Consider the following 20,207-nt stretch of genomic DNA (forward strand, 5'->3'; position numbering starts at 1 on the left):
CAGTGCTTGGCACATAGTAAGCGCTTAACAAATACCATTATTATTATATTAAAGGTCATTTCAATCGCTAGAAGATAGACAGAGAATACAAAAACTATGGTATAGAGGCCCTTTTCGAAAGGAATATCAAACAAAATTAGGCATTGTGTGTTTTTTAGATGTAAAAAATTATAGTGGTTAATATATTACTTTTGCTAAACACTTATTTTCAAATGGATTACACAAAATTGGTTTTTAAAACATCCTAATCCATATTCTGAATCTCAAGAGCCTGATTTTTCCAAGAATAATCAATTTTTGCTGTAAGTGACAATTGCCCTCTGTGTTATCTGAATGTCAGGGCAATTAGTGAGCAAGGAGAATCTTGGTTCATGTGATCTGAGGCTTACATTCAGCTGGTTAAATTACTTGATATTTTTGGAGCTTCAGGCTACTTCCCAGAGTGAATGCTAAGGGTTCCTGAAAATAAGACCCTGCATTTCAAGGCTTTGTGGGCTAAAAACCTTATGCTAATGCGGGCAACCTAGGCTTCAGAGTCATTATTGGCAGTCTTTCTTTTTTTCCTTCATAGATTTTTACACAAAGTTTGTCACAAAGTAGTGCAATGATTGCATAAAAAATATTTCCTTGAATCAGTCATAACCTTTTTCTAATTTAAGGAACTGGGCAGAATCGGTTGTGGTAAAATACACTTGAAACAATCTCAAATGAGAAAAACTTGGGAAATTGTCCAAAAACTGGAATTTTTTCTCATTTTCTCAAAAATGAGAAAAACTGACTAATGAAACAGAAAAAATTGTAAGAACAACCTAATAACCACTTTATTTTTAGCTGCAGTGCAGGACAAAACAGCTGTTGCCATGGTGAAAATTCGCTCTAAAGAATATGGATTGGCCTGTCGGATATTTTCAAGCATACTATTGGTTTGGGAGAGAGAAGTGTTTCTTCTCTCCCCTGATAACTTGGAATAATCACTGTGGAGGCTGAATGCAGATTGTTGTCATTTTTCATAGGATAGAAAAATGTTACTAAGCATACTCACTCCCTAGCTGTACATTCCCACATAAAGAATAAAGGCATATACTTTAGATCCCTGGAAATCAGCCCTAACTCTCAAGGGATCAAATGTGGATCAATCTGAATGTTGACTCAATTCTCTCAACTGTGCTGCTATTTCTCCAGTACATTAATCTTGCTGATCCCACAAGGCTTCCTCTTTCTCACTGCAACACCTGCTCCAAGTTTCCTTCTACAAAGTAGTGTCTCCTTTTCTCTTTCATTCAGGAGCCTTTATTCAAGGGGTTGGCAAAGCATGACATTCTTATCCTACGGTTCTCAGTATTCACAAGCCCCACCTTGGGACCAATTCTCTTTACCCCTAGAAATCGATGAATCAGAGTGTTCCTATCTAAGAATTTGGTTATCCAGAGAAGGAAAATTCTCTGCCCTGCCATTTTTTTTTAACCAGGTAGGCAAGGGGAGAGGAAGTACCTGTAGACAAAGTTTAAAGGCTGGCTCTCTGAGGCTGGGGAAACAGCCCATTCCTTAAGCAGTAAATAGTCCCAAATTGAGGTCACATATCTAGGGGCTGTTGTTGGGCGTGGAAGGAGGGCAAGAATCCCAGTGACTAGAGTTTTGTGGGGTGTTGTCACATCCCCCCTTCTAGACTGCAAGCCCACTGTGGGGAGGGATTGTCTCTGTTGCTGAATTGTACTTCCCAAAGTGCTTCGTACAGTGCTCTGCACACAGCAAGGGCTCAATACGATTGACTCCATCGGAATAATTGGGAGCCCTATGGGGATTGTTGGCAACCAGCCCCTCTGCTGATCCTTTCCTAGTGATGCTGAATTCCTGGAACCCGTTGGGATCAAGAAACCTCAGGTTAAGTTGCCTTCCTGGCTCTCTATTTGTGTGAGAAGAGAGTCTTGAGCAGGGCAGGAAGGGGATACTCTGTAGAAATGGGAGCCCAGTAAGTAGCAGCCCCTCACAAGTGCTCCTTGTTCCTTGCTCTTAGACTCCTTAATCATGCGAAGGAGGGGAGGGGGGATTAAAAGAGAGATAGAGAGAAAAAAAAAGGAAGAACTCAACGGGAGAGAAAAGAGGGGAAAGGGGATGAAATAGAAAAAAAGAAAAGGGAAGGAAAAGGGAGAGGAAAAAAAAGAAGCCAAAATGAAATGAAAGAAATGGAAAAGGAGAAAATCAGATCAGAAGGGAAAGAGGATACACAATGGAAAAACAGAACAGCACCTTGGGAAAAGGGAAAGATAAGATGCAAATAAAAGTGTCAGGAAGAAAATTTTATTTATTTATTTTACTTGTACATATCTATTCTATTTATTTTATTTTGTAAGTATGTTCGGTTTTGTTCTCTGTCTCCCCCTTTTAGACTGTGAGCCCACTGTTGGGTAGGGACTGTCTCTATATGTTGCCAACTTGTACTTCCCAAGCGCTTAGTCCAGTGCTCTGCACACAGTAAGCGCTCAATAAATACGATTGATGATGATGATGATGATGATAATGCATTGAAGTACAAGAAACTGGAAGAATGTGAAAATCTGGGTAAAGGTATGGGTTGGTAAGTAGTTGGGAGATCATGAGTGGGGAGGAACATCAGAGAATGGCCTTAGAAGCAAAGTAATGATGGTATTTGTTGAGTGCTTACTATGTGCCAGGCACTGTACTAAGTGCTGGGGTAGATACAAGGTAATTGGGTGGGACACAGTCCCTGTTCCACAATGGGCTCGCAATCTTAATCCCCATTTTACAGATGAGGTAACTGTGGCACAGAGAAGTGAAGTGCCTTGCTCAAGGTCATACAGCAGACTCATGGTGGAGCCAGGACTAGAAACCAGTTCCTTCTGACTCCCACTAGACCATGCTGCTTCCCTGTAGGAGTAAAATGGAAGGGTGAGAAGGCAGGTGAGAGTAAGATTGTATAGTTTGAGTGTCAAAGAAGTGTGGCTTAGTGGAAAGAGCTTGGGCTTGGGAGTCAGAGGTTGTGGGTTCTAATCCGAACTCCACCAGTTAGCAGCTGTGTGACTTTGGGCAGGTCACAATTTCTTTGTGCCTCAGTTACTTCATCTGTAAAATGGAGATTAAGACTGAGCCCACGCAGGATGACCTGATTATCTTATATCTATCCCAGTGCTTAGAACAGTGCTTGGCACATAGTAAGCACTTAAACACCATTATTATTATTATTATTATTTAAAAGGAGGAGATGAAGAGAATGATTTGAATCTGGGTCTTAGGAAAACAACCCCTCAACAAGTCAAGCCTGAAAATGGCCTGGCTTAGTGAAAACTTTCCTGGTCTACTTTGAGAAGGTAGTCCAACTAAAGTGGGATGGCTCAGGGTCATGAAGAACTGACATGAACTCTTAAGGAGCTGACTACCTGATGGTAACGATGGCACCAGCTAGTTCACCAAAAACTTTAATACTTGGAAGAGACAGAGTCATGTGGGACTATAGAGGCAGGAGAGACACTCTGATTCTCCCTATTCCACCACATCCTGCACAAATGCCTCCTCCTAGATGATCTCACCTGGCTTCCAAGTTTTCTGGAGTAACAAAAGACCTGGAGAAGAAACACATCCCCTTGCAGAATCAGAGGGCAGACAGGCAAAAATGCCTATCTGAGCAACATCTGAGCTACTTGGAAAGTTGTGGTTTAGACTAGCAACACTACCTGGACTGATGAGGCTCAGCCCTTCCAAATCATAATAACTGGCTTCTCATTTTACTTTCGTATCTTTCAACTTGTAAATTTAGCCTGTTTTCTATATCTTGTACTTTTTGTTTATTTTTCTCTATGTCCAGCCTTACTTTTGATGGTGACCCCTTGTTGTATTCTTCCCAGAGCTTAGTTAAGTACAAAAATCTCCCCTATACCTTTCAAGTCTTGACCTTCTCCTGTTTCTTCATCAACTCTTCCATCCTTCCCATCTCCTTTCAGAATCTGCCCCCTCAATCTGTGACTCCATTTTCATCTTGTTGCACTAAATTAAAAACACCCTTATTCCCTCCCTGACTGCCATCTTCAACCAGTCACTCTCCAATGGCTCCTTCCCCTTTGGTTTCAAATGGGCGGGTGTATCCCTGATCCGAAAAGAAAAAAACCTCTCCCTTGACTTCACCCTGTCCCCCAGCTATCATCCCCATCTCCCTCCTACCCTTTCCTTCCAAACTCCCCTTTAAGTCATTTACACCCATTGCCTCCACTCCCTCTCTCCAGTTCTCTCCTTGATGCCCCTGCAATCTGGCTTCTGCCTCCTTCACTACATGGAACCTACATACTTCAAGGTCACCAGTGACTTCCTTCTTGCAAATTCCAACGGGCTTTACTCAATCCTAATCCTCCTCGACCTCTCAGCTGCCTTGGATCCAATGAACCACCCCCTTCTCCTGGAAAAACTGTCCAATTTTGGTTCACTTATGCCAACTTCTGGTTCTCTTCCTATCTCTCTGGCCACATCTTCTCCATATCTTTTGCCAGCTCCCCCTCTGCTTCCCACCCCCTAACCATACTAACCATGGGCGTCCTTCAAGGCTCAGTTATGTGCCCCCTTCTAACCTCCATTCACACCCACTAATTAGGAGAATTTATTCACTCCCATGGCTTGGACTACCACCTCTACAGAGATGGCTCCAAAATCTACCTCAACAACCCAAATCTCTCTCCTTCTCTACAATCTTGCATTTCCTTTTGCCTTCAGAACATCTCTACTTGGTTGTCCCTCTGCCTCAAATGTAAAATAACGAAAATAGCACTCCCCATGCCACCCAAACCCTGGCCTCCCTTGACTTTCCCATTGCTATAGACAGCACCACCATCTTCCCTGTCTCACAACCCATACCCTTGGCATTGTCCTCAAATCCTTTCATTCAATGCATATATTCAGTCTGTTGCCAAAGACCTTTCTGTCTTCACAACCTCTCCAGAATCTCTCTATCCAAACTGCTACCATGCTGGCCCTGGCTCAGTGGAAAGAGCACGGGCTTTGGAGTCAGAGGTCATGGGTTCACATCCCAGCTCCACCACTTGTCAGCTGTGTGACTTTGGGCAAGTCACTTAACTTCTCTGGGCCACAGTGCCCTCATCTGTAAAATGGCGATGAAGACTGTGAGCCCCCCATGGGACAACCTGATCACCTTGTAACCTCCCCAGCCCTTAGAACAGTGCGCTGCACATAGTAAGTGCTTAATAAATGCCATCTTTATTATTCAGAAGACATTATATTTTGAGGAACTGCAACCCATTTGCACATTCTTTAGACCATAAGCTCATTGTGGACAGGGAATGTGTCAGTTGTATTGTTCTTTTGTCATCTCCCAAGTGCTTAGTACAGTACTTGGCACACACAGTAAGCTCGCAGTAAATCCAACTGACTGACCCCACCACCTAATAATAACATGCATATATGTACATATTTATAATTGTAATTCTGTTTATTTTTATTAGTGTTGTGTATATATCTATAATTCTATTTATAATGATGCTACTGATGCCCGTTTACTCATATTGCCGTCGGTCTCCCCCCTTCTAGACTGTGAGCACGTTGTGGGCAGGGATTGTCTCTGTTGCTGAATTGTACTTTCCAAGTGCTTAGTACAGTGCTCTGCACACAGTAAGCGCTCAATAAATGCAACTGACGGACTGACAACCAGATCACCTTGCATCTACCCCAGCGCCTAGAACAGTGCTTGGCACATAGTAAGTGCTTAACAAATACCAACATTGTTATTATTATTGTTATTATATCCCACCCTAAAGATTGCATTGGCTTCCTTGCTGACCTTCCTGCCTTCTTTCTCTCCTCAACCAGTCCATAGTTCACCCTGCTGCCTGCATGATTTCTTCAGAAACCTCCAATGGTTGCCCATTCATCTCCACATCATCATCAATCGTATTTATTGAGCGCTTACTGTGTGCAGAGCACTGTACTAAGCACTTGGGAAATCAGACAGAAACTCCTTACCACCAACTTTAAGGCATTCAAATCAGCTGGGCCCCTCCTACCTTACCTCACTCGTCTCCCACTACGCCCAATCCCACACACTTCACTCCCCTAAAGCCAACCTACACACGGTGCCTCAATCTCATCTCTCTCACTGTTGACCTCTACCTCACATCCTACCTCCTACATCCCTCCAGATATCACCACTCTTCTCATCTTCAAAGCCTGGCTAAAGTCATATTTCCTTCGAGAATCCTTCCCTGACTAACCATTCATTTCTCCTTACTAATCTCCCTCTGCATTGCCACCTGGGTCCATGCCCCGTAAGCTCTTTGATAGACACCCCACCTCCATTCCCACAACACTTATATACATTTCCTAGTACTCTGCTGCTTTTCTTCTCTATAATTTCATCGTCTCTCTTCCGCACTATACTGTTAGCTCCTTGGGGCAGTGATTGCATCTACCAGCTCTATTGTATTGTATTCTTCCAAGTGCTCAGTAAATATAAATAGCAAATATTTACTATTCACACACAGTAAATCCTTTAATAAGTGTTGTTAACTAATTGGAGAGAAGACCCAATGGGTCAGTTCTCAAGTGGAGGGAAGAAGCAAGAGAAAGAAGGGGAAAATAGAGAGGAGAGAAGCAGAACGTCCCGATAGATCTGGCAATCATGAGACGAGTTCTAGGTAGAGCCTTGCCCACTGTGTGACCTCAGGCAAGGCACTTCCTTCTTGTTGCCTCAGTTCCCTCATCTGTAAAATGGGAATAGTGATGACTTGGTGAACTAAAATAAGACTGTTGATATAAGCCTATCCTTTAGGGTTGGGACAGTGGCAAGCAGCAGCCCCAAACTTCCTGATTGCTCTGATGGCTGGGGTTGCTGCTGTAGTAGTTTGTGTGCAACCCCCGAGGTAGCCCACACTGGCATCTAGATGCAGGCACAGGAGCCAAGTCCATGCAGGTTGAAGTATCACTGGGTCTTGCCAACCTGTGGACTCTATCCTGGGGGCTTTCCCCCAGCCTGAAGCTGGGCCTTTGATTCAGGAGCCAAAACTATCACTTTTCTGTTTCAAGGAAAATTTAGGGAATTATGAGGGTGGGGGAGTGGTGTAGAGTGGGGTGACAAGAAATGGGGAGCAAATCGTGGGTGGAAGATCATTCCGGGCCCTGTGCTATGGCCCTTTATTATGCTTGGGAAAATTGCCATGCTTTCTCCATCCTCAGCTAGTTCTGTCTCAACTAGAGTGCAACATTTGCAACTCAGCCCCCAGATTTACTCCCCTAAAAAGTCACAGTCCTGTTGGACCTTATTCCTGATGATGACCAAACCTTAATTTCTTGAGAAAACTGAACTCTGACTGAAAGAGGGAACAGAAATAAAACAGGAGGAGAAAAATCGCACCACCAAAATGTTCACAGCAAACGCTAAATACACTTAGAAGTTATGTACAGACAACAGAGTTCGTTACCAGGTACGAGCATGGTGGACAGGAGCTCAGGTGTTTCCAGGAAGTCCACGTTGCTCCTTTGGAAAGTTTTGCTGTAATTCATCTGCAGGTGGCTGTGGAAACGAACCAAGGTCAGGGCAGTTTGTTCATATCTAGGACTGATTGCCCATGCACAGAATTCTGAGGCTGTCCTTCGCAACTAAGGATCGGGATATCATGGGTTATATTTTGGAGGGATTTTCCACTTCTCCTTTTTGCGGATTCACAAGGGGTGTGTGAGCCTTTCTTGGCCTGATTCCCTCAACCCTTTAGGAGAGTTCAATGACCCAGTGATTGTTTTCTCTTCCCTTTATTTTTATTTTTTCCTTTGCTCACCTCTCAGATGCTACTCATCCCTAGTTCACTTCAGTATATCACAGTCTCTGTGGCACAGTTGCCCAGTTTGTACGAGCATCCGTTCTCATTAGTTCTAGCAAGAAGTAAAGATCTCAGTGTTTAGGCTGGCCAACATTAGTGCAATATCCATCAGCGCTTTAACGGGATTAGTGAGGACCAACAGGGCCTTTTGTTGCAGAGTGCTATGGTTTTAGTTACTGCACCCACTCCCCTGATAGCCCTTACATTCAATCGTGTTTATTGAGCGCTTACTGTATGCAGAGCACTGTACTGAGTGCTTGGGAAGTACAAGTTGGCAACATATAGAGATGGTCCCTACCCAACAACGGGCTCACAGTCTAGAAAGGGATGGGGAAGGGAGAGCAAAGTGTAACTGTCTCCCTCCTTCCCCCCTCTCCAGAGCCAGCCTAGGGGGAGATACAAGGCCCAGGGCAATTAACCCAATGCAAGACCTCACCTGGGAGCGATGGAAGAGGAGGGTTTGAAAGAGAAGTTCTACTCTGCAGACTAATGCTCAGCCAGCATTTCTCTGCTCCTTCTGATGGGAATCTACACTGCCCCTGGCCCTACAGTCCTCTCTCTCTGGCATCTTCTAGAGAAGCAGCATGGCTCAGTGGGTAGAGCCCGGGCTTTGGAGTCAGAGGCAATGGGTTCAAATCCCGGCTCTGCCACAAGTCTGCTGTGTGAACGTGGGCAAGTCACTTAACTTCTCTGAACCTCAGTTACCTCATCTGGAAAATGGGGATCAAGACTGTGAGCCCCACATGGGACAACCTGATCACCTTGTATCCCCCGCCCCCCCAGTGCTTAGAACAGTGCTTTGCACATAGCAAGCGCTTAACAAATGACGCCATTATTTACTATTTTTATTTATTCTAACTCCTACAAAGCAGGATTCTGGAGAGCTGCCATTGGTGAAACAGCAAGACGAAAAGGGGCAAAGGTTGCTGGTGACTTGAGCAGCTGAGTGACCCCATCTTCTCTCTCTCTGCAGTCTCTGGAGCAACCGTTTTTTGGCTTACTGGGAGGCACCCTATGTTTTCTAGAACAATTTCCCCAATTCTCCCGAGCCCAAGGATGGCCCAGCTCAACCCTGAAAAGTAGTCCTGTTTGTTCAGGTAACTCCATACGGGACTTTGGGAGCTGGGGCGACATTCGCTGAGCAGCCATTTATCAATCAGTGGGATTTACTGAGTGCTTATTTCATGTGCAGAACACTGTACTAAGCTTTTGGGAGGGTAGTCATATTCTACTAACCCCAAATGGGAAGAATACAGAAAAGTTCACGTCCCCCTACTATCATTAAATGAGTATTAAGTGTAGAAGAGGATGTCTTTTCCGCCATAATCTTCACAGGCATGAAATCTCACAGTAATCTGTGGTGCCTTCAAATATGGAGGCTTTCTCTGTCTCTTTCTCCTCCTCTCTCCCTTCCTTTTTTGTTTTACTTTCCTCCCTCCCCCCCCTCCTTAACTCTGTCATAATTTGTGTTTTCAATTATGGATTTTGGCTAGCACATATGATCAGGGTCATTTTTCCAGCAACATGAGTCTTTTTGGGCTCAGGATACCACATTATCAAAGAAACTGCTTCGCATTGGAATGGGTGGGGACTGCAGTATGAGATTTCCTTAGAGCAAAATATTGCAAGGACACAATCCTCAAGTCATAAAAGAGCTGGGTGTATCTATTTCACTGTCAAGTCTCTCTACTCTAGGAAATGAGTGATGGTGAAGCCTTTGTGTTAATTTGTATTTTGTCTAACCACCTGCTCTAGTCTGTATGGCTCATGATGTTAAGTTAAACCACAAGGAGATTTGTCCTCCACTACTTCCCTATCTTTAGGTGGTGTTAAGTGCTATGGACCCACCTCAAGGATGCCTTAAGTTGTTTCTGTCTTTTCAGTCCAATGAAGCCCTGTGGTGGGGCAATGTGGTCTATTGGAAAGTGTGAGTCATGGGGTCAAAGGATTCCAGCTCTGTACCCTCCTGGTGTGTGATCTTGGACAAGTCACTTTATCTCTGTTGCCTCCATCTCCTTAATATAAGCAGTGAGAATAATAATAATAATAATGATGACATTTGTTTAGCACTTACTGTGTGCAAAGCACTGCTTTAAGCGCTGGGGAGGACACAAGGTGATCAGGTTGTCCCTTGTGGGGCTCACAGTATTAATCCCCATTTTACAGATGAGGTAACTGAGGCACAGAGAAGTGAAGTGACTTTTCCAAAGTCACACAGCTGACAAGTGGCGGAGCCGGCATTAAAACCCATGACCTCCGACTCCCAAGCCCGGGCTCTTGCCACTGAGCCATGCTGCTTCTCTCTACCCCAGCATCCCTGCTTCTCTCTATCTCAGGGGAATGCTGAGATAAGAAACTTGAAAGTACCTTGGAAAAACAAAAGGATTATACAACTTCAAAGTATTATCCTCACCACCCGGCATAATCTGAAAGTTTTTCAGAATAATACATTTCTGCCCATGATGTTTGTTTTGGCTTGGGATTGCTTGGAAGATTTGTCCTGTCTTTCTCTAAACAATTCATCATATTTTCACATTTTTAATGCCATTCAGAAACAGCAGGTAAAGTCTAGTTCTGGTTCAGCCTCCCAAGACACCGTATAATCTGTTTTGCAAAGAGTCAGACCCGTGAATACACACAGTTAGTTCCTTCCTACTTACCTATTCCACACACTGCTGTTCTCCCAGAACTCATAAACTATGAAGCGTGATTCATTCGAGAGCTTCTGAATAGACACACTGGATTGGAGAACAAAGTGAATATTATTACCTTCAAGAAATTTAAAGATAAGAAAATTTTTCATTTTCCCCAACATGGCTTGTGGATGACATGATGTCCTATTGATTCATGTGGACTTCTAAACCACAGAAGTTTGATGCGGGAAACAGAAAGCCTTTTGAAAGTCATCGGTATCATTAACTGTTTGGAACTCCAATACTGGTCTAAAATGTCACGAAGCATTTTCAAGCAGCATTTTTTAAAATATGAAAATAAGAATGATATGATGAATTTTTTTATTTTTGCAACCCATCTTTTAACAAAGTGAGGGCAGTGGGGTTCAGTGATATCCCAAATGAATTAATTCATTGGAAAGGGTAAACCATCACAGGCATCAAGTCGGGTAGTTTGTTAGTATATGACTTAAATAAGACAAGCATAAGCCAGTGAGGACTTGCACTGCATGGGCAATCCAGTCAGTGGGGAAGTATTTCAAAATCCTTGTTTAGTGGGGGAAACAGGGAGGGGAAAACTTTCAAAAAATCTTTGAGCCTTTGCGCTGCTGTATCATGAGTACATGTTCCTGCTTATTTCACAAGGAAGTGAAATCATTTTTTGCAATAATAATAATAATAATGGCATTTGTTAAGCACTTACTATGTGCAAAGCACTGTTCTAAGCGCTGGGGAGGTTACAAGGTGATCAGGTTGTCCCATGTGGGGCTCACAGTCTTAATCCCCATTTTAAGATGAGGGAACTGAGGCTCAGAGAAGTTAAGTGACTTGCCCAAGGTCACACAGCAGACATGTGGTGGAGCCAGGATTCGAACCCATGACCTCTGACTCCAAAGCCTGTGCTCTTTCCACTGAGCCATGCTGCTTCTCTATAATAATAATGGCATTTATTAAGTGCTTACTATGTGCAAAGCACTGTTCTAAGCGCTGGGGAGGTTACAAGGTGATCAGGTTGTCCCACGGGGGGCTCACAGTCTCAATCCCCATTTTCCCAGATGAGGTAACTGAGGCACAGAGAAGTTAAGTGACTTGCCCAAAGTCACACAGCTGAGAGTCGGCAGAGCCAGGGTTTGAACCCATGACCTCTGACTCCAAAGCCTGGGCTCTTTCCACTGAGCCACGCTGCTTCCCAGTGCTCCTTTATACAGTGCTTTGCACACAGTAAGCGCTCAATAAATACGACTGAATGAATGACTATGGCTTCAGACTGAAACGGAGCGAGTGTATCTGGTCTTTGCAAAACAAGAAGCACTCCTTACCGTACTTGTAAATCGTACAAAAACATCGGATACCAGCGGACTCCAAGTTGCGGCACTATCCTGCTGAAATTGGGAAGCTGGGTGGTCCCCTTACGTGTGGGCACCATTAGGTCCTGGGCAGCCCAGGAAGGTCAAGCTTCCCAGATTCCCAGAGACAAGGAAATAGGAGAGATCCAGCAGCGGACATGACTCCTTCCTTTACTCTTCCTGCAGCTTGGCTCCTAGCTCCGCAGTGGAAGTTCAAATCCTGGGGCTATTCCCTGAGGCTCCAGGACCCCTCTGCATTCAGTTCCCCTGCCTGGAATTGCATATGTCCTCTAAACCATAAGTTCCTTCCTTCAATCATATTTACTGAGTGCTTACTGTGTGCAGAGCACTGTACTAAGCACTTGGAAAGTCCAATACAGCAGTAAACAGAGACAATCTCTGCCCACAACAGTCTAGGTTGGGGAGACAGACATCAGTACAAGTTGTGGGCAGGGAATGACTCTAAGCAGCATGGCTCAGTGGAAGGAGCCCGGGCTTGGGAGTCGGAGGCCGTGGGTTCGAATCCCGGCTCCACCACTTGTCAGCTGGGTGACTTTGGGCAAGTCGCTTCACTTCTCCGGGCCTCAGTTCCCTCATCTGTAAAATGGGGATGAAGACTGTGAGCCCCCCGTGGGACAACCTGATCACCTTGTAACATCCCCAGCACTTTGAACAGTGCTTTGCACATAGTAAGCGCTTAATAAATGCCATCATTATTATTATTATTATTATATTTGTATACTGTACTCTTCCAAGTGCTTAGTACAGTGCTCTGCACACAGTAATAAAAATAATGATTATGGTATTTGTTAAGCACATACTACGAGCCAGCCATAATAAGTGCTTGGGTGGGTACAAATTGGTTGGACACAGTCCCTGTCCCACATGGGGCTCACAGTCTCAATCCCTATTTTTCAGATGAGGTAACTGAGGCACCGAGAAGTGAAGTGACTTGCCCAAGGTCACACAGCAGACAAGGAGTGGATATCAGTACCCACAACCTTCTGACTCTCAAGGCTCATGCTCTATCCACTATGCTATGCTGCTTGTCTATTAGAGAAGCAGCATGGCTCAGTGGAAAGAGCATGAGCTTCAGAGGCAGAGGTCAAGGGTTCACATCCCAGCTCCACCAACTGTCAGCTGTGTGACTTTGGGCAAGTCACTTCACTTCTCTGGGCCTCAGTTACCTCATCTGTAAAATGGGGATTAAGACTGTGAGCCCCCCGTGGGACAACCTGATCACCTTGTAGCCTCCGCAGTGCTTAGAACAGTGCTTTGCACTTAGTAAGCACTTAACAAATGCCCTTATTATAATTATTATTATTATTATTGAGTAAGCACTCGATAAATGTGACTGACTGACTGGCAATCCTGGAAAGCAGCCTTTGGCCAGAGCAGCGGCGGCACTGCCAGTCAATCAATCAATCAATCGTATTTATTGAGCGCTTATTGTGTGCAGAGCACTGTACTAAGCATTTGGCCAGGAGGCCTTCCCAGACTGAGCCCCTTCCTTCCTCTCCCCCTCGTCCCCCTCTCCATCCCCCCCATCTTACCTCCTTCCCTTCCCCACAGCACCTGTATATATGTATATATGTTTGTACATATTTATTACTCTATTTATTTATTTATTTATTTTATTTGTACATATCTATTCTATTTATTTTATTTTGTTACTAGGTTTGGTTTTGTTCTCTGTCTCCCCCTTTTAGACTGTGAGCCCACTGTTGGGTAGGGACTGTCTCTATATGTTGCCATTTTGTACTTCCCAAGCGCTTAGTACAGTGCTCTGCACATAGTAAGCGCTCAATAAATACGATTGATGATGATGGGAAGTACAAGTTGGCAGTGCAGGGAGAGGAGCCAGGGTAAAAGCAGGGAAGGAGTGAGTCTGTGCGGCAGCTGAATGTTCGGAGAGGAGGGACGGTGTGCTTGGAAGTGGGAGAGAGAGGGAATGAACATGTGAGTGTGACAGTGTGTGAGTGTCAGTGCCTAGGTAGGAGTGAGAACGAGTGTAGGTGAGTGTGATCACATGGCAAAGTTTGACAGAGACAGAGGGTGGATGTGTGAGAGTGGATGTGTGGGAGAGGAAACATGGGTTAGAGAGAGTTTTTGTATACATGTGAGAATGTGTGTGGGTAAGCTCCCTCTAGTCCATAAGCTCGCTGTGGGCAGGAAGCATGTCTTCCAGCTCTGTTATATTATACTCTCCCAAGTGCTTGGTACAGTGCACTGCACACAGTAAGTGCTCAATAAATATGATCGATTGGGTAGTTGAATGTAACCATCTCACTGCCTTGATCTCACCCGTCTCGCTGACGACCACTGGCACACATCCTGCCTCTGGTCTGGAGAGCCCTCCCTCCTCAAATCCGACAGACAATTCCTCTCCCCCACTTCAAAGCCTTATTGAAGGCATACCTCCTCCAAGAGGCCTTCCCAGACTAAGCCCCACTTTTCCTCATCTTCTACACCCTTCTGTGTTGCCCTGGCTTGCTCCCTTTGCTCTCCCCACCTCCAGCCCCACAGCACTTATTTTTATATCTGTAATTTTATTTATTTGTATTGATGTCTATCTCCCTCCTTCTAGACTGTGAGCTTCTTGTGGGCAGGGAATGTCCCTGTGTATTGTCATATGTCGCTGTTTATTGTTGTATTTTACTTTCCCAAGCGCTTAGTACAGTGCTCTGCACACAGTAAGTGCTTAATAAATATGACTGACTGAATGAATGTGCTTATACATGTGATAGAGAGAAGGTACCTGTGTGAGAGCATATTATGTGTGTATCTCTGCCTCTGTCTCTCCATCCCTTCTCTTCTTTTTCTGTGAGTTGCCTGCTTTTCTAAAATGAAATAACTGATAAACTGCAGAATTTTAAAAGTGTGGTCGACTTTTGATTATTTAACCATACAAATGGTTCAAATCCCAGCTCTGCCAGTTGTCAGCTGTGTGACCTTGGGCAAGTCACTTAACTTCTCTGCGCCTCAGTTACCTCATCTGTAAAATGGGGATTAAGGCTGTGAGCCCCCCGTGAGACAACCTGATCACCTTGTAACCTCCCCAGCGCTTAGAACAGTGCTTTGCACATAGTAAGCGCTTAAGAAATGCCATTATTATTATTATTATTATCATTAAATAGCCCATCCCAGTTGTCCAATCAAGAGGAAATCTAAAAGTTATCACAACACGTCCAATAGGTGGCCCCAAATGTTCACCAAAGGTTTCAGTAGTTGCCGGGCATTTTTTTTCTTCCTCCAGTTGGCTCTGTTGATTTGTGCCATTGCTATTACCTTTAAATAGCTCCAAATTCTTTCTCAGGGCTATATTGTCAAGCCTTCTGTCAGAGGCTAGGAAGGGGAGAAATAGCAGATGCAGCTGTTGTCAGGATCAGATGCCCCAGAGAAAGAGAGGGTGGGCACTGTGTCTTCTGGTGCCCTTGAAAACTTTCATTCCTCAGGGTTTAACTTCAATCTTAACCTTTCTGTATTTATAAGACACCCCTATCAACATACTTCTAGGGAACTCTGGTAAATATTCTTTTTAACACCAGCATGTGGCTTACAGTTAAAGAAACAACTGTAAATAATCACTTCAAAAAGCTGCCATGTCTTTCCCCCGTTGCAGAACGTTTAATTTTTCATCCTCTCAGCCTGATTGGGTGACTGTTTTGAATCAATCTTTGTAAAAAGGAAAAATGACTGAAGAGACTAAATTTTCCCATCTTATTCTCCAGTAGGGAAAAGCAAGAGTGAGATGCAATGGTTTAATATCAAAAAGAAGGCATCTTAGCTATCCCCATTTTCTGCCCTAGCGTTCTAGAGTGTATTTCCTAGTTAGAGTCAAAAGCAGAAAGAAAATTCGTGGTCACCGCTCTCTCTTACTCCCCTGTAGCCATAACTTTCCAGTTCCTATTCCTCACCCTTAAAAAGGCAAAATCCCAGCTATGTCACTTGCCTGCTGTATGACCTTGGCCAAGTCACTTGACTTCTCTGTGACTCAGTTTCCTCATCTGTAAAATGGGGATTTGGGCCATGTTCTCCCTCCTACTAGGGCTGTGAGCCCCATGTGGGAGGGGGAATGTGTCTGACCTGATCACCTTGTAACTAGCCCTTGCTTAGAACAGTGTCTGGCACACAGCAAGCCCTTAACAAATACTATCAAAAAATAAATACATAAAATTCACTGGCTGCTTGTTCTCTGGTGGCTCCCACCATGTAAATCCAGTCAGAGAAATCTGTGAAGGTGGAGCATAAGAGAACACTGGAGTCACGGTGTTTTCTTTGCTTCCTCAAAAACCATCCTGTTTTGTACTGCCTGTTCTCCGGTGGTCTGAAATTAGTGGTGTGAAACATGGTAAGTCTGCATATTCCTGGAGGAAACACTGACCTGTGCCTGCGATGTTTTCCCTTCAATAACATTTGCCCAAGCTGGCCTGAGAAGCTGTGTTCACCCCAGCAGAAGCAACCAAAACCCCCCTCCACTCCCTACTACATCCCAGCACACACATTTCACTTCACTAATGCCAACTTACTCACTGTACTTCAATCTTGTCTTTCTCATCACTGACCTCTCGGCCACCTTACCCCTGGCCTGGAACACCCTCCCTTTTCATATCCAACAATTACTCTCTATCTATCCAAGGCTTTTTGAAGGATCCTCTTCTCCAAGAGGCCTTCCCTGACTAAACTCTCATTTCCTCTTCACCCACTCCCTTCCGAGTCACCCTTGCACTTGAATTTGCTCCCCTTATTCGCTCCTTCCTCAGCCCCAAAGCACCTATGTATGTATCCAGACTGAGCCCCCTTTTTCCTCTCCTCCTCCCCATCCCCCTGCCCTACCTCCTTCCCCTCCCCACAGCACCTGTATATATGTTTGTACAGATTGATTACTCTATTTATTTTACTTGTACATATTTACTATTCTATTTATTTATTTTGTTAATGATGCACATCTAGCTTTATTTCTATTTATTCTGAGGACTTGACACCTGTCCACATGTTTTGTTGTGTTGTCTGTCTCCCCCTTCTAGACTGTAAGCCCATTGTAGGGTAGGGACCGTCTCTATATGTTGCTGACTTGTACTTCCCAAGCGCTTAGTACAGTGCTATGCACACAGTAAGTGCTCAATACATCCGGTTGAATGAATATCCATAATTTATTCATATTAATACCTGGCTACCCCTCTAGACTGTAAGCTCATTGTGGGCAGGGAACATATCTATCAACTCTGTTGCACTGCACTCTTCCAAGAGCTTAGTACGGTGCTCCATACACAGTAAGCGCTCAATAAATATGATTGATTGATGGATGGATTGACTCTCTGAATTGAAAATCAGATCCCCTTCACTTTACTTCTTAGGCCGAAGGCATCAATAGGTGAGAGGATGATGATGATGGGACACCTTCAGGGTGAATTCAAACTCCCACTCTCTCTTAGGGACAAATGGAAATCAGTCAATAAGGAGTGGTAGAATGAGTAAGGTAGGTTCAATAAGTTTTTGTAATGGCTTTCGTAAAGCACTTAGCTATGTACCAGGCATTATACTAAGCACTGGGGTAGATACAAATTAATCAGGTTGGATGCAGTCCCTGTCACTCACAGTCTTAATCCCCATCTACAAATGAGGTAACCGAGGCACAGAAAAGGAAGTGATTTGCCCAAGGTTACACAGCAGACGAGTGGTAGAGCCAGGATTAGAACCCAGGTCTTTCTAACTTCCAGGTCCCTACTCTATCCACTAGGCCATGCTGCTTCTCTGTAATCTCAATCTTCACTTCATGGCCAAATCACACTCCTCTTGAATCTTTCTGCCTGGTCCTGGTATGCTGGAAAGAAGGAGGATCTATACATGCGTGCATATGTGTGTGTGTGTGTGTGTGTGTGTGTGTGTGTGTGTGTGTGTGTGTGTGTGTGTGTGTGTGTTCTAGACTGTGAGCCCACTGTTGGGTAGGGACTGTCTCTATATGTTGCCAACTTGTACTTCCCAAGCGCTTAGTACAGTGCTCTGCACACAGTAAGCACTCAATAAATACGATTGATTGATTGATTGTGTGTGTCTGTGTGTGTTTTAATAGAGATACACAGAAGATCTCCCCCTTCTTTCCATCTTCTCTCCCCTTTCTTTTAGGTCCCTAATATAGCAATCTATCAATCAATGATGTTTATTGATTTGTCTCCCCCTTCTAGACTGTGAGCCCACTGTTGGGTAGGGACCGTCTCTATATGCTGCCAACTTGTACTTCCCAAGCGCTTAGTACAGCGCTCTGCACACAATAAGTGCTCAATAAATACGACTGAATGAATGAATGAATTTATTGAGCACTTTCTGGGTTCAGAGCTCTGTATTAAGCTCTGGGGAGACTACAATGTAACAGTGTAACGGACACATTCCCTGCCACAATGAGCTTACAGTCTAGAGGATTATACTATCAAATGCAAAATCTATTAACTAAAATGTGAATTACACAAAACAGCATGGCAGAAACTATGACCGCATAGCCCATCAAAGACTTATCATTAATTGCCACTTTCAAAAGATGGGGCTCCCATAAACCCATTTTCATCTTGGATGATTCTCCCCTCCAGCCCCTCCACCATTCCATCCCATCCCCATCCCCGGCTGGGGTTCCAGGGCAGGATGGAGAACACTTACTTCCTCTCCCCCTCGTCCCCCTCTCCATCCCCCCATCTTACCTCCCTCCCTTCCCCACCGCACCTGTATATATGTATATATGTTTGTACATATTTTTTTTACTCTATTTATTTATTTATTTAATTTATTTGTACATATCTATTCTATTTATTTTATTTTGTTAGGATGTTTGGTTTTGTTCTCTGTCTCCCCCTTTTAGACTGTGAGCCCACTGTTGGGTAGGGACTGTCTCTATATGTTGCCAATTTGTACTTCCCAAGCGCTTAGTACAGTGCTCTGCACATAGTAAGCGCTCAATAAATACGATTGATGATAATGATGATGACTTACTGAAGACAGCCACTTTGAGCGGACGCGCTGTCCACGTAATGTTTCAGGGCCAGCTGGAACTCCTCCAGCTCCTCCTCCAGCACCGACATCTGCCGCTGTACAATCATCACGTGCTGAAGAGGAAGACACACAAGGACCCATTATGGGGTGCACTGAACCCCAATTACTTCAAACACCCTGCTGCTTATTACATTGCCTTTCATTTACCCAATCAGTCTCTTGTCTCATCTGTGGTTAGGCCTAGCATCTGGTTTCCGGTCAATAAGTATTCCAAATAATATAATTTTAATAGAGCCATTATGTGAGGTTGGGTTTACTTACCTCTGACAGCATATGTGGTTCCACTGGGATGCTGCTTTTCATCTCTTTTGGAGATAAGACAGTCATTCCCCTGATTTTTCTTGAGGAGAGTTGCTCAGGGCCGTTCTCCATGCATTATGCATCATTACAACCTCCCTCAAAATTACCTTTAGGCAGTTTGTGCTGTTGGTACTGTTTTATGCCCCATTTGTACATATCTATTCTATTTATTCATATCATATTCATATCATATCATATTCATATCCATTCTATTTATTTTATTTTGTTAGTATGTTTGGTTTTTGTCTCCCTCTTTTAGACTGTGAGCCTACTGTTGGGTAGGGACTGTCTCTATATGTTGCCAATTTGTACTTCCCAAGCGCTTAGTACAGTGCTCTGCACACAGTAAGCACTCAATAAGTATGATTGATGATGATGATGATGATTTTACATTTCAAAAATGTTCTGATGTTAGAAAACCCATTGTATTGATGTCTTCTCAGATCACTGGAAATTCACCTATTACAGAGTTCATGAATTCAGGGTGACCCACTAAAAAATCTCATTCAAAGTCACATCACAATCCTGGGCAGGATTTGGAAAGCTATCTCATCCAACCTCCCGTCTCCAGGAAGATAAGCTGTAACTGAGATCAACTATCAATCAATCGATCAATCAATCAATTGTATTCATTGAGCACTTACTAAGTACTTGGAAGAATATCGGTCAATCAATCGATCAGTCATTTATCGAGCACTTTTACTGTGTGCAGAACACTGTACTAAGCACTTGGGAGAATACAATATAACAGATGCAGTCCCTACCCACAACAAGAGTACAGTCTAGTGGGGAGACAGACATTAATATAAAGAAATTATGGATATGTACATAAGTGCTGAGGGGATGGGAGAGGGGATGAGTAAAGGGAGCAAGTCAGGGTGATGCAGAAGGAAGTGGGACAAGAGGAAAGAAGGGCTTAGTCAGGGAAGGCCTCTTGGAGGAGATGTGTATGTGTTGCTGACTTGTACTTTCCAAGCGCTTAGTACAGTGCTCTGCACACAGTAAGTGCTCAATAAATA

The 20,207-nt window shown here is 44.0% G+C and overlaps 1 protein-coding gene across 1 annotated transcript in view; it reads right to left on the reverse strand.

Annotated features, from left to right (window-relative positions):
- The window catches only part of NECAB1 (N-terminal EF-hand calcium binding protein 1), a 148,975-nt gene that overhangs the window by 1,731 nt on the left and 127,037 nt on the right, over positions 1-20,207 (reverse strand). Inside the window, exons 10-12 of the mRNA XM_038745134.1 lie at positions 18,829-18,941; positions 10,490-10,567; positions 7,434-7,525 (exon numbers count right to left, since the gene is read on the reverse strand). Coding sequence (XP_038601062.1) covers positions 7,434-7,525; positions 10,490-10,567; positions 18,829-18,941 — 283 coding nt within the window. The remainder of the gene's footprint in view (positions 1-7,433; positions 7,526-10,489; positions 10,568-18,828; positions 18,942-20,207) is intronic.

This window comes from Tachyglossus aculeatus, chromosome 4, assembly GCF_015852505.1.
Source record: "Tachyglossus aculeatus isolate mTacAcu1 chromosome 4, mTacAcu1.pri, whole genome shotgun sequence".
In the NCBI taxonomy this organism is placed as follows: Eukaryota; Metazoa; Chordata; class Mammalia; order Monotremata; family Tachyglossidae; genus Tachyglossus; species Tachyglossus aculeatus.